The sequence below is a fragment of the Cupressus sempervirens genome, chromosome 3, assembly GCF_028749045.1.
Source record: "Cupressus sempervirens isolate cs-2001-9-10 chromosome 3, ASM2874904v1, whole genome shotgun sequence".
NCBI lineage: Eukaryota > Viridiplantae > Streptophyta > Pinopsida > Cupressales > Cupressaceae > Cupressus > Cupressus sempervirens.
In genome coordinates this window covers 505,968,597-505,982,201 of record NC_143120.1, presented here as the reverse complement: position 1 = coordinate 505,982,201, position 13,605 = coordinate 505,968,597, and the positions used below count along the sequence as shown (strand labels likewise).

The 13,605-nt window shown below is 32.0% G+C and overlaps 1 protein-coding gene across 1 annotated transcript in view; it reads right to left on the bottom strand.

Moving 5' to 3' along the window:
- LOC149567404 (pre-mRNA-processing-splicing factor 8A) overlaps window positions 1-2,591 on the bottom strand; it is a 33,844-nt gene extending 31,253 nt beyond the window's left edge. Inside the window, exon 1 of the mRNA XM_089820582.1 lies at window positions 2,188-2,591. Within this exon, the coding sequence (XP_089676708.1) occupies window positions 2,188-2,453 (266 nt within the window). The 5' untranslated portion in view covers window positions 2,454-2,591. The remainder of the gene's footprint in view (window positions 1-2,187) is intronic.
- Between the last annotated feature and the right edge of the window lie 11,014 nt (window positions 2,592-13,605).

The window sequence follows — 13,605 nt, the reverse complement described above, 5'->3', positions numbered from 1 at the left end:
CACAGGGCACGCATCTGTCTCCAAGTACCCGCACAGATCCGCTTTGGCCTCCACTATCCACCCCCACTATCTAGGCACAAGTATGGGTATTTGAGGTATTGCAAGCTGTTGCAAGGGAAAAATTGAAGGGCAATAAATGAATTAAAATTAAAATACCAAGATGATTTACAAATATGATAGTGCAGTTCATCTTTTTCCACAAATTAAAATTTACACTTCAAAATTTGAATCATGTCAAAGCCACAAAACCCTATGATGGTCTTCTTCCTTGAAATAGCTCAAGCCAAACTAACATCATCCCTACTAATCATGAAGAAAATAAATATTTTGACAAATGAAAATTGAAAAACTAAATGACTTTGTCCTTTTTTATTTGAGAATTCAAGCATTTACAGTCTATTAGGTGTACAAGATAAATGATTTGAATCACTGATTAAACAAGCATAAAATCTCCACATGATGATTTAAGTTTAAACATTCATCTCAAAACTATAAGGTATTCAAGATAAATGATCAGGGTGGTTGATTAAACAAGCATAAAATAGCGCTTCTCACCTAATAACTTAATATTCATGTCAAAATTTTCAATTTAAAACTCATTTGTATCAAAATTTTGTTGGATATAGATAGATGGTATAAAAGCTATTAATGTCTTCAACCATACTTTTCTCATTTTTTCACACTGAAAACCTGAAAAAAAATCCATAGTTGCACAAGTACTTGTACCCAGACCCCTAGGACACGTACCCAAGTACCGATGCACATACCCAAGTACCGAGTGCTTAGTGGGTACTCAGTGAAGAGCATCATAGCTAGGGACCTTGATTAGTATTTCTGATTTTTGTTTCACCTTTTTCTTTGCATATTAGCTTGCAATTTATCAAGCTTAATTCAATATGTACTAAGTTTAAAACTTTTATTCAATACTGATTAACAGTAAACTTGTTCAAGTCAGAGGTTTGTTATTTGCAATATGTCAATCTTATATGATTTCTTGTTCATGTTTACAGTTTACCTTCTCTGTTATGCATCTAAACATTTAGCATATATTATTATTACAAACATATTGCAAATCTGAAACTGAAAACAATACATTACATTTGCAAACGTTTTATCACTATTCTTTTTTGAAAAATCATTGCCATGGCTCATGACTCGTATTTTCAGATTTCCTATAAGAGCCTAAAAATACTTAAAAAATTGACATGCCCAAGTACCCCGTCCCCTATTTTGAAAAAATAGTCATAGCTATACCTGTGCCCAAAGTACCCAAGTACCCCGTCTACTTGAAAAAATCTAATGCTCGAAGTGCCTAAACTACAAAATATGCAACCACAAAGCAAAAATTCGTGGTGTCAAGGTAAACCTATACCAGGTAAATTGCATATAAGCTATTGAAGCCTTGAATATAACTTCAAATTCACTGCAGTAGATCCTCAAACAACACTAGAGGCTTTAATTCCTTAACACCTAAAGTACATAATGCATAATATTGAAAATTCATGTCTCGAATCCTTTTCTAGTAGACTGTGCAGAAGTCATTCATCCTTCTCCCAAATTTTACTAATATCCTATCACAGAAAACAGCTGTAACCCTAGACACAAAAAACCACGATTAAGGCTTTAATTCCTTAAAATCTAGTGTAACAATGCCATGGGAGCAAAACAGTCTGAGTCCAGCTTTTAAAAGCAACTACTTGCAAACTTTTTACCTTCTGCTTAAGACTTACCGCAGGAACCCAGCCATCAATACGTTCGAGCATTTAACTCTTAAAACCCGACGTATCCACTCCATCATTTTGAGATAACCGTGTACAAGCTATCGAATATTCGTAACAAAATTTCCTGATATTATCACTTTGGCATGAACTGCGTACAAGCTATTGAATCTGGTAACGACTTTTAATGAAATTATTGCCCAAGACCCCCAAATAACAGTTGCGGCTCTAATTCCTTAAACTTCAACAAGCGCAAATAAAAACACGGCTCAAACTTCTCATGGTAAGTTCCATAAAGCCAATTAAACTACTGACTAAAGTATAGTCAAATTCATTACACAACACTTGAAGTTTAAATTCCTTAAAACCTATGGCATACTGCAAAAACTCAGTCCCGTATATTCATATGGTCTGCGGCTAAACACTTTGAACTAAATAAAGCACAAAAACAAAAAGGCACTGCTCTTACCTGATAATTTTACGTACGTGCTCTGGTGGCATGTCCTCCTTTTGAGTCTCCACAAAACCAAACTTCCGCTTATCGCCATATCTCTTGGAGTTAAGCTGCATCCACTTGCGGGCCTTCTCTTCGAGCATGGCCTCCGCATCGGCGGCATTCAGAGGAGGGCCGTATGGCGGCTGAGGCATTCCGTTAGGCGGTGGCATCGACGGAGTTGTCCCGGGCGGCGCCATGTGAGAGCTCCCCGCTCCCACTGCTCCCCCACCGCTCCACATCTTTCTGATCCAAAGTTTAAACCCCGATTTTTAACAGAAGCATTTACTCTCCCCCTTTTCCAAAACCTGCTAAATGGCTTATGGCATTTGTTTCCTTGTTGCTGGAAACAGTGACTCGAACCGTTGGCCTTCTGGATTGTGTTTTCTTCAAACCCTTAGAACGAGTTTAAACCCAAGCTGCTTGATGGCGGTGAAGAAGATAATAAGCCAGGGGACTTCTTACTGGCCGTCAAGAGGGTTCAAGTGGATTTAGGAGTTGAGAATTGATCAGAACCCTGTCACACCATTAAATAAGCTTTCTTTTTCGTCCCCGGAAACTGTAAATGGAAAATGAGAAAGGGGTTTAACTCCTGTTCTATGTAAATAAAGCCTTCATACAACAACAAAAACGGCATGGGAGAGAGTTCTAGTGTGTTTTTGGGTTCGGTTTTATTTTAATTTGATTTTTTTTATACATTTTTATAATACTATTATTTGTTCTTTTATAGTTAGATCAATGAGATTTTAACATTTTTGGAATTTATTTTATCTAATGTTTTTCTAAAATCAAAATTATATATATTTTTTATATTTAATTTTAGAATTAAAATTATTTATAATTGAAATATAATATAAAATAGCAACGAGCGTCTTTGGTTTTAAACGTAGCGCCAAGCTACATAGTTTAAATGAAGTATTGAATAATTTTAATGAACACTCTAGTAGAAATCTTGGAGAAATCCTGTTGGTTGAAAAATATAAATCTAAATAAGGCTATCAATCTTGTTCATCTAAATCAATCACTTTACTTATAAGCTTTGGAGTTAAAATCTTTCATTCATTAAATGTAAAGCCTTCATACAACAAAATAATGTGTGTGAGAGTTCTAGTGTTTGTTTTTTTGGGTTCTAGAGGTTTTCTTTTAATTTGTGTTTTTTAAGTGTATTTTAATTTATTTTTTAAGTGTCTTTTAAATGAGTGCCCTAGTAGAAATCTTGTATGTAATCAATCATTTCACTTATAATCTTTGGAGTTAAAATGTTTCATTCATCCAATGTAAAGCCTCCATACAACAAAACAACTTGTATGAGAGTTATAGTATTTTGGGGGTTCCAAAGATTTTCTTTATAAAAAAAAAAGTCTCAATTATAATATTATCATAATTGTTAATAAAATCTATTTGTAAAATAAATTAATAAATAAAATTGTGCAATGCTTTTTCAATTATATGTCTTAGAGTCAAAAGTATAAATTTATTTTAGATTTAATGCTAAAATAAATATTAGTTATAATTGAAGTATAATAAAAAAATAGCAATGAGCACCCTTGGTTTTGGATCTAGCTCCAAGCTATAAAATTTTGATGAGGCAATGGATACTTTTAATAAGTCCCTTAATAGAAACCTTGAGAAATCTTGCAAATTGAAAAATGCAAATATTTGAGAAATCATGTGCTCAACAAACGAGGGTCGCGGTCTTTATTTATGTGAATCAATCACTTCACTTATAAGGGTTTGGAAAAGGGGAGAGTAAATGCTTTTGTTAATAATCAGGGTTTAAGCTTCAAATTGGAAAGATGTAGAGTAGTGTGGGAGCGGTGGGAGCGGGGAGCCTCAAGAACTAAAAAATAAACCCTTGGAGTGACCAAGCTAAATACATTGAACATAAACCATTTAACAAAAGGATAGGAGAGGCACCCAACAACTTTAGATTCATTTAAAGTTCTTTTATTTGGACTATGTTTCACTATTTCAATGTATTGACAAATATTGAACATACTTTCTATGTCTTCTCACTGATTCAACAAAAGCATTTTTGTTCTTGTCCAAGCTAAATACATTTATATTTAAAACTTTAAATAAATGGATCATTATTTTCATATTTGAAACAAATAGTTTCCACCAAACCATTGCATATTATTACACTTATTAAAATTTGAATTTTATATTGCTTTTTCCACAAAGTTGTTTTAGTTATAATATTTGATCTTTTATGTATTATTTAATTATTTACTCATAATAAATTTTGAATTATTTGTTATTTGAAACTCATCTTAATATGTTTTAAGAATGTAAATAATATTTAAATAGAAGTTACCTTTTATTTATTTATTTTATATCTTATTTATAAAGGGTTAAAAGATTTGGCTTGACAAAATTGAACTGAGGAGAAAGTTTTGACCAAAGTAAATCAACGCACGGATGTGTCTATATCTTTAAAGAAGGCTATAATTTTAGGCTTCCTGAACACAATCATTCTCAAATCAGCTTATTTAGTTCTCAAGATTATAAATTTACTTTATTACATAGTTTTGTTTTTTGGCTTATAAGAATATATCGAGTTTATGAGCTCTATTAAATTCAACTTCGCATTCACAATTACTTGAAATTTTCCAATCCCACCAAGGATCCCAAAAATCATTAAAAAATAAAAGGAGAAGGAATTTCGAGTACTTTTTAGCATTTTTAGTATTTTCTAGATACAAAAATGAGGAAGATACAATTTATGTAATAATTGTGTTCATGAGTTCAAACATGTGGTAGTTATGTGATTACCAACTAGCAAAATCAATACAATATGGATACTCTTTTTTTAACTTCACATACACTCTATATATCTTCTTCTTCTTCTTTTTTGTATTTTCATCTGCATATCTCTACTTTCATTTCTCTTCAGCTTTTGGAAGGAACTTTGAGGCATTGTGTCCCTTGTCAAAGTAAATATTAGCATATTTTATCTAATAGGACTTCATGTGAACTATGTTTAAAGGTATTTTTAATTGTACTATAATCTTTAATTAAAATATAATTGTAAAATAATATACTTCAAATTAAATTATTCAAATATTTGAAACATAGTTGTTCGAATGAAGCAATAATAAAGGTATTATTTGAGCATTGGTGAGGGCAGGAGCTAATAAACCTCAATACATTAAAATAATTGGTGGAATATTTTAGTTGATAGTTCTGCAGTTTTTTTTGTGTCTAACAAGTTAACATCAATTAGGACCTATGCCCAATATAGGAATAAGAGAACTGTCAGTTGCATATTTTAGTTAAAAGTTCAAATTTAGGTAGAAATAACGAGGTTCAAAGGTTGATCCAAAAAAAAGGCCAATTCCTCCTTTCATTAATCTAGAGTTGTCTCTCCTTTCTATGTGCATAATATAATATATGAAGAAGAAGAATTTTGCAAACAAAGGTCTAGGTCTATTTGGATCAAAAGTGGTGATTATTTTTTCATCTCTCTACTCTTCAATATTGAGCCTCTAACCATATTAGATCAAGCTTTTTCATTAAGATTTTCCTTCATAAGGAGGAAGATATTATGGTTGTTGTCTTGGATGTTTTCTCAAAGCTTTTTGTGAGAGATTGGGACTTCAACCCTACCTCTCATGATCGTTTCCTTACTGTCATTTCTAATATAATTTCTACTTGGATGAACAAATATCTTAGTATAATTGTTTCTATTGATGAAATTCTAAAACCTATGCTTTCATTTAAAGTAAGTAAGGCTTCAAGTCCCAATGATTTTCCTATGTTCTTCTTATGTAAAAGTTTGGCATATTGCTTCTAAGGATTTTTTAGGTGTAAATAAAGAGATCTTGGGAGCAAGCTTATGTTAAAAGAGCTTAATACTACTTTCATTATTCTCATTCCTCAAATATTGGAGGTTAATACTTTGTAGATTTTCATCCTACTAGTCTCTACAATTCTTTGTATAAGGTCTTTGCTAAGATTTTTGTGCTCGAAGTTAAAGTGTTTTCACCTTTCATAGTTTTTTAACAATAAAATGGTTTTGTTTTTGTGAAAAAAAATAAAAAATCTTAACTTCATCCTCTTGGTTAATGAAGGCATCTACTTTCTTTTGATGGACAAACATGTTGGCATTTTGCTAAAATTGGGCCTTGCTAAAGCCTATGAGAAAGTTGGTAAACTTTTATTAGGTTCCTCGTGGCCTTTGGATTTTTTGATAGAGTATTGCAACTTCTAGGGCAGATAGTTTCCACTCCTAAATTATATGCTATCATCAACAATCACCTATTGACTTATTTTCTAGCTATTATGGTGTGATAAAAGGGGACCCAATTTATCCCTTTCTCTTCATTGCTATAGCGAAAGATCTTGGGAGACTTATTAAAAATGTTATTTTGGATGCTTAATTTTAGGATTTGTGTCCTTCTTTGAGGTAGGCATATTTAGATCAATAGTATGTGGACAATATAATCATTATGGGTGATGTTTTTGTGAGAGAAGCTAAGTAGTTGAAGGATATCCAAAAGCATTACATGAATGTACTTCAAGGCAAAAAAAAAGAGAATAAGTCTCCTTAAAATTTATATTTTTTTCTATAATAAATTTGAACAAATGAGACTTAGAATAATAAGGATCCTATAATTCTTCTGTACACTAAGAAAGTGCACTTCTCTAAACCCTTTTGTCCAAGATATCCCATAGATTGAAACACTCGAATGTTTGCTTAGAGCCCCCTAGTCATGGAGTGCAAGAGGCATAGATTAAAAATGTTATTTTGGATGCTTCATTTTAGGATTTATGTCCTTCTTTGAGGTAGTCATATTTAGATCAATATTACGTGGACAATATAATCATTATGGGTGATGTTTTTGTTAGAGAAGCTAAGTAGTTGGAGGACATCCAAAAGCGTTACATGAATCTACTTTAGGGCAAAGAAAATGAGACTCGGAATAATAAGAAGGTGCACTTCTCTAAACCCTTCTATCCAAGATATCCCATAGATTGGAACACTCGAATGTCAACTTAGAGCTCCCTAGTCAATGGAGTGCAAGAGGCATAGAATAAGTAGGAAGTGAGCTCTCAAATGAGCTTTAAAGGTGCAACCCTTGCTAGTAAACCATGAAATGGGAGGATCTTGAGACAAGAAGAAGAATGCAAGTGTTCAAAAGAACTCTCAAAATGCAATGCAAGGAATGAAGTTAGACTAACATGAAATGTAGGAATGCAACTACCCTAAACAAGATGAGCATAGTACAACCATTCTAATTAGACTATGTGATTTATGCTAGTGTGAAAGGAAATACTAAGTTATTGCAAATCCATCTAACTATGAATGATGATGGAAATGAGAGAATGAGACAAGAGGAAAGAAGTTATCCACAAGTGCTCTCAAGAAAACATGTTAAAAAACCTACAACATAACAATACTCAAAAGTTGGATTCTCAGAGAGGGAGAGAGCACTCTATTTTAAAGGTATACAAACAATTGAGATCGAGATGAAGAAATAGATAATCAAGGGTGGGGGTTGACTTTTGCCATGATCCATGTGTAAGAGCAAGTCAACCAATGAAAAGGAGTTGACTTTTCATGTGAGACAAAAACATTTTCTATTAATTTGTAAGTAGGAAAAAGGCTTTATGTGTGCACATTGAGTGGGTTAGAAGAATGGGGTCTTTTATTTAATTAAAAGGGGACATGTTCTTTTAATCAAATATGGACATATAGTCAAACTATAGGTTAAATCAAATAAATCAATTTTTAGCAATTTGGCCTAGGGAAATAATTAATTAATTTAGCCAAAATGTCGAGAAGGGAGCTAATAGTATAAATGACCATTTTTAGGTGATCACGTTTTCCCCTCTTTGACTAATGTGTAATTGATCTGAGAATGCATTATGTCAAAGAATATAGAAGCCAAGTAGGTAACAATAGATAGAGAGATCTAATTCTGAAGAATGAAATGCAAATTGAGATAGCAATTCCTGAATGCACAACTTGGCAGCGATAGTATTGAACACTGGGAGAGAGATGATATCAGAACTCAAGAAGAGTATTGATATCAAGCAAAGTAGATAGATCAATAGAAAATGAAAGAATTGAGTGTATTTTCCTAAGTAATAGATAGTTGTAGCAAGCAAGCAATGATAGAGTATTTATGCCCCCTTAGGATCAAAAATCAAGATAAGGTAAAGGGCATGCAGAAATGAGCTAGATGTGAGAAAATTGAGATATAGAAAAGTCCATGATGACATATATGTGATTAGAACCAAAAAGTGACCATAAGGAAGTAATAGAATGCCCCTGTTTGACTAGAGTTGACCAAGAAGGATAAAGTATGCAAATTAGGTCAAATCAAGTAGAAAGATGAATTAGAAGTGGAAGAGGCGAATTGAATTTGGTACGAAGTGTGAAAATGATGAAGAAATGAAGATGCCCCAGTGAATATTTGAATATTAGACCTCAAAAATCCAGCTAACTGCATAGAAGAAGGCAAATTTTTTAAATGTGATTTTGACTAGCAAGATGAACTCGAATTTTGATTTTGATCCCGAAAATGAATCAAAATTAGGTAAGGTTAAAAAGGATAAATAAGAGACCTAAAAGGGTAGATGGATGTGATGAAAAGATCAACCCGTTTTGATGATAGGTATATAAAAAGCAAGAAAGTGGACATGGTCTACAAGGAATGAAAGACATGATTGAGAGAAAGAATTAGAAGATACGAACACAACTAGCTAACATGTCCATGAAAGATGAAGAGAGAGAGCTCTCTCCATATGCAAAATGTGAGACTAAGCTAGAATGAGCCTATAATGCAAACTACTATGCAAAATGGTTTACTTACAAGGGACACAAAACATTTAGACTCTAATTTCATCATTGAGCATTATTAGTGACATCGAAAGATCATACAATGTCCACTGGTATAACTATGAGGACATGAATATGATCTATATTGGATAGGTATTTGGGAATCCAACCTAAGCATCAAAGACATATAATTCAAGATGACTAATGTAGTTATACTCCCTAAGTTTAGTATAGCAAAATTATACATGTATCGAGGCATAAGCGTCGGGATAACCCTCAAGTGCGATCTTGCAAAAAAAGACAAGGATGATGCATTGTAGGTGAAATTGTCGAGTAGGACTAGCACAAAGGCTCTCAACACCTTAGACTAAAAAAGTATACCCACAAGCAAAAAACAAGTAAAACATGCCCTATGCCCCCAGTCTTCTAGTCCATGACATCCTCAAAAGACTATTAGGGAGGGAACATTCAACAAAAGAAATAGTCATAGATAATGCACAAAGAAGATAAAATTCATCATATCTCAGCAAGTTTAAAGTTTGAGAGAGAGAGATTTCTTTGAGACTTGAATCTAATAGTGAGAAATATTGTAGCATCCTCGACTGTAGGCAAAGTATCCAAGAAGTATTGAGAAACACTCGATGCCAAGGGGGGGAGTATTAAGAAATATTATTTTGAATGAGTTTTCAAATAAACCCTAACACACAAGAAGTGTAATGCCCCGCCAAGGGATCCAAAGAATTTTACTAAGTTTGCCAAACAATTTATTTATTTATTTTTTAAACGTGAAAGATAAAACCATTCATAACATTTGCGGAAGCAATAGCAACAATTCAAATGAAAATAAACATAACATATATATATAACAGGCTACATTCTTTAAAGATCCTTTAACGTTGTATCACATCTAAATTAACTATTCATCTAACATCCCATTCTTATAAAATAACAATGATACATCCAATGTACTTAAACAATATACAAGTGTCCTTTTGTAATTATATTTTAGTTTAGCTCAATCATCCACTATACATATCACAAGGTATGAAAGGCTTAAAAGAATAAACATCCAAGTAAATAAAGTACATCATCATCATCTAATATTAATCCATGATGCAATAACATAAATGAAACCACATATCATACATGATACATCATCACAAAAGATATAAACATCCATCACAAAATATAACCATGTATCTCAAACATAAATAACTAAGTGCACGGTTCCTCCCAACCATAAATAGCATCATTAGACCATCATGGATCCTAGCCATCCCTCTGTGCGTAACATTCCAAAGCACCGAAAAGATCATCGGTATTAACATAGTAGGAATGTCACTCCTAAAACATCCTACTGACATGCAAAGTAAAGCATAATAAATCATCAACTAACATATGCAAAGTAAAGAAAATCATCAATATAAGAAACATACCAGTAAATACATCCATCATAAGGTATATTATTTATCATAATGCTCCAAGAACATAATGAAGAATAAATACCAACCAAGGATACTCCAGCCACGGTGTCTCAGACGAATCTCAAATGATAAGAGTGAAAATACACTACCACCCGACCGCGTGGAACCTAAGTGGTCCACTTCCACCGTGCTGAGGAGATAATCTCAAGTCCCAAATAGGATATCAATACACATAGCATAAAAAGTTTAGGAATCCTAAAAGTATACTAACTCAAAGGTTCCATCACACAAAACCGACATCTAATTTCCAGAGGCACACAATGACATGTAGGAAACCTACTCTGCAAGCGGGAAAGTGTCATCGCAATTATCACGTACAAGTTACCCTGGCAGTTAGCTAAACTCCACGGGTCCATACTGATCTCATGCGGCCACTAGTATCCTCTCATGCTGACAAGACATACTACGGAATGCACGGTCGCAACCATGCGTTCTCACTACTCCCATCCTAACCTGTACAAGCACTCAAGGCATGGGCGAGAACATCAAAACAATTATCTTTTTAGGTTCATTTAATCCCCATTTAGTGTGTAAATGTTATCACTTATTAACCAAACTTACAATGAGTTACCCTAGCAGCCACTTAGAGCCCCGGCCCCCATTGCAAGCCACTTCCCGACACTACAAGTAGATTACCTACCCTAAGCTCATGGAATCATAAATCTCAAAATCATAAAAGATAATCCATAATAAAATCATCAAATATCCATAATAAGAATCATCAAATCTCCAATATAAGAATCATCAAATCTCATGAGCATCTAAAAAAGCATCCATAGAAAATCATGACCACAACAGTTCTCTATTGGCAACTGAAGGCATCATTGATAATCATAGTAATCATTGGTTCTCAATAACCACAATATATCTCAAGATAAATGGTTCTCAACAAGCAACCAAGAATATCTCAAAATCATATTGATCGAAGACTCCAAAATGGTTGAGTTAAACATGTCACAACATGGCATCATCAAAAAATGAATCCATATTTCAGTCCCATCATGGCGACTAGAAAGTAATCCAAGGATAACTGATCGATGACTCAAAAATGATTAGCTCAAGCATCTCGAATATATATACATCTCAGCTTCACACATGAAGGCTGAAGAACAAATACAAACATTTCATAGAGCATACGATCACATAACCATGGTTGGGCTTATAAAGATCAAGACCAAATAAAATAAACATGCCAACACATCTCATAACCCCCGAGCCTCTGGTAACAACCTAAGACTAGTCAACACTAGTCAACCCAAAACCCAAAACAAGAAGCATATAGAATACACGATGCAAACAAATGTTTTGGTTTACTAAATTCACATAGTTGAATAATGTGTAGGGGTTTCCAGTTTTATGTTTGCAAGTATACTTTCAAGTGTTTTAAGTTTCATCATTTGACCTACAAGTCAACCTAATTGTTCTCCGATAGCATTATCCTTCCATTATTAAGAATTACATTCTAAGAATAACTTAAGGATAAATATTCACTAAACTGGTCATCATTGACCTTAATTAAATTATCCTTCTTTATTTAACTAAGATCCATATTCTAATTGATTAACTCTCCTTCATAAATCAAGGATCATTATTCATTTATAAAAGAACCCATTATCAAACTAAGAAGAATTATAGCTTTATTAAAATGATCAATTTAATCAAACAATGAACATAGGTACACCATCCATGACCTATTAACATCTAATAGTTTTCAATTCAATAATACTAAGTCTCACCATTAAAATATCTAAGGTCGTTATTCAATTCATGAGAGTACGACTTATCAACTTCGATGTAAATACTTCACAACTTTGCTAGAGGAATCGATATTAACATATCAATTAAAAAACTATTACATAACTTGATTATTAATTAAATCTAATTAAATCTAATTAATTTAATTAATAATTACATATCCAAGGCAACATTCCAATTAATATCAGTTGACTAATAACTAACTATAATTTTGTAAGTTAAAAGTCATCTATAATTTAGTACACAAATATTCATATTCATAGTTCAATAATAATAACTTGCTAATATTTAATGACAAACTATATTGGAAATCTTATTAATAAATCTATAATGACCACATTCGTCATGTTCTCATTTTTATTTTAATAATAACAAGTTATAATAAATCTCCAATACCAAGTATTATTATCTCAAATAAGTTTTTCCTATGTACGTTGATTCAGTTAATTGATATTCCTCCAAATTATTAACCAATTCAATTTGATTAATATCTTTTACAGTACTTCAATCATTAACTAATCTCTTCTAGATTAACTCTGATCATATTAATTGATAATTATTTAAACTATTTATACTATTATTTATTAATAGTTTGCTAGTCTTTACAAACATTAATAAATAATAAACTCCTCAAACTATACATATTCGATCTATAGAATCCTTCCATAAACTCATTAGTTACTATTTGGCTAACTCTTAACTCCATTAAGGTATTCAAACGTATTAACCAATAACATAATAATTCAGTCTTAATCTAATATTATTCAGAGTTTCTAAATTTAAATCAACATAATATAAATTATCATCTTACAATTATTTAATCAATATTAAAATCAACCATTAGACTTCATTTTCTAATTGTTCTAATAATATTTTGTCTATATAAACGTTGTTTGAAAGAGATCCCTATCACAAACCAATAAGACTCATTGTAGATTTTAACATGAATAATCTCTGAATTCTTAACATTATCATCTTCATTAAACAACTCTAAAATTATTTAATATATATTAAATAGTATTCAATATACATTATAAAAAGTCCATTATATAAACTATATTAAAATCTCTTTTCTTTTAATTTTCTCTCATCCATTTACTTAGATTGACTAATAATTAATTACACTTCTTCTACTATTAACTAATCTTAATTAAATTTGATTTAATTAGATTAGATAATAAACCATATAAAACTAATGCATATTAATAAGATTCTAATAAGGGAAGATTGCAATAATATCTTAATTCATTCCATGCTTTGATATATTATTTTTGTGAAGTTTAAGCATAAAGAACTCTTGATTATGGGCAATGGAGAAATATCTATCCTTGAATAAAACAGTCTCAGTATGACGGTCATATCTCCCTA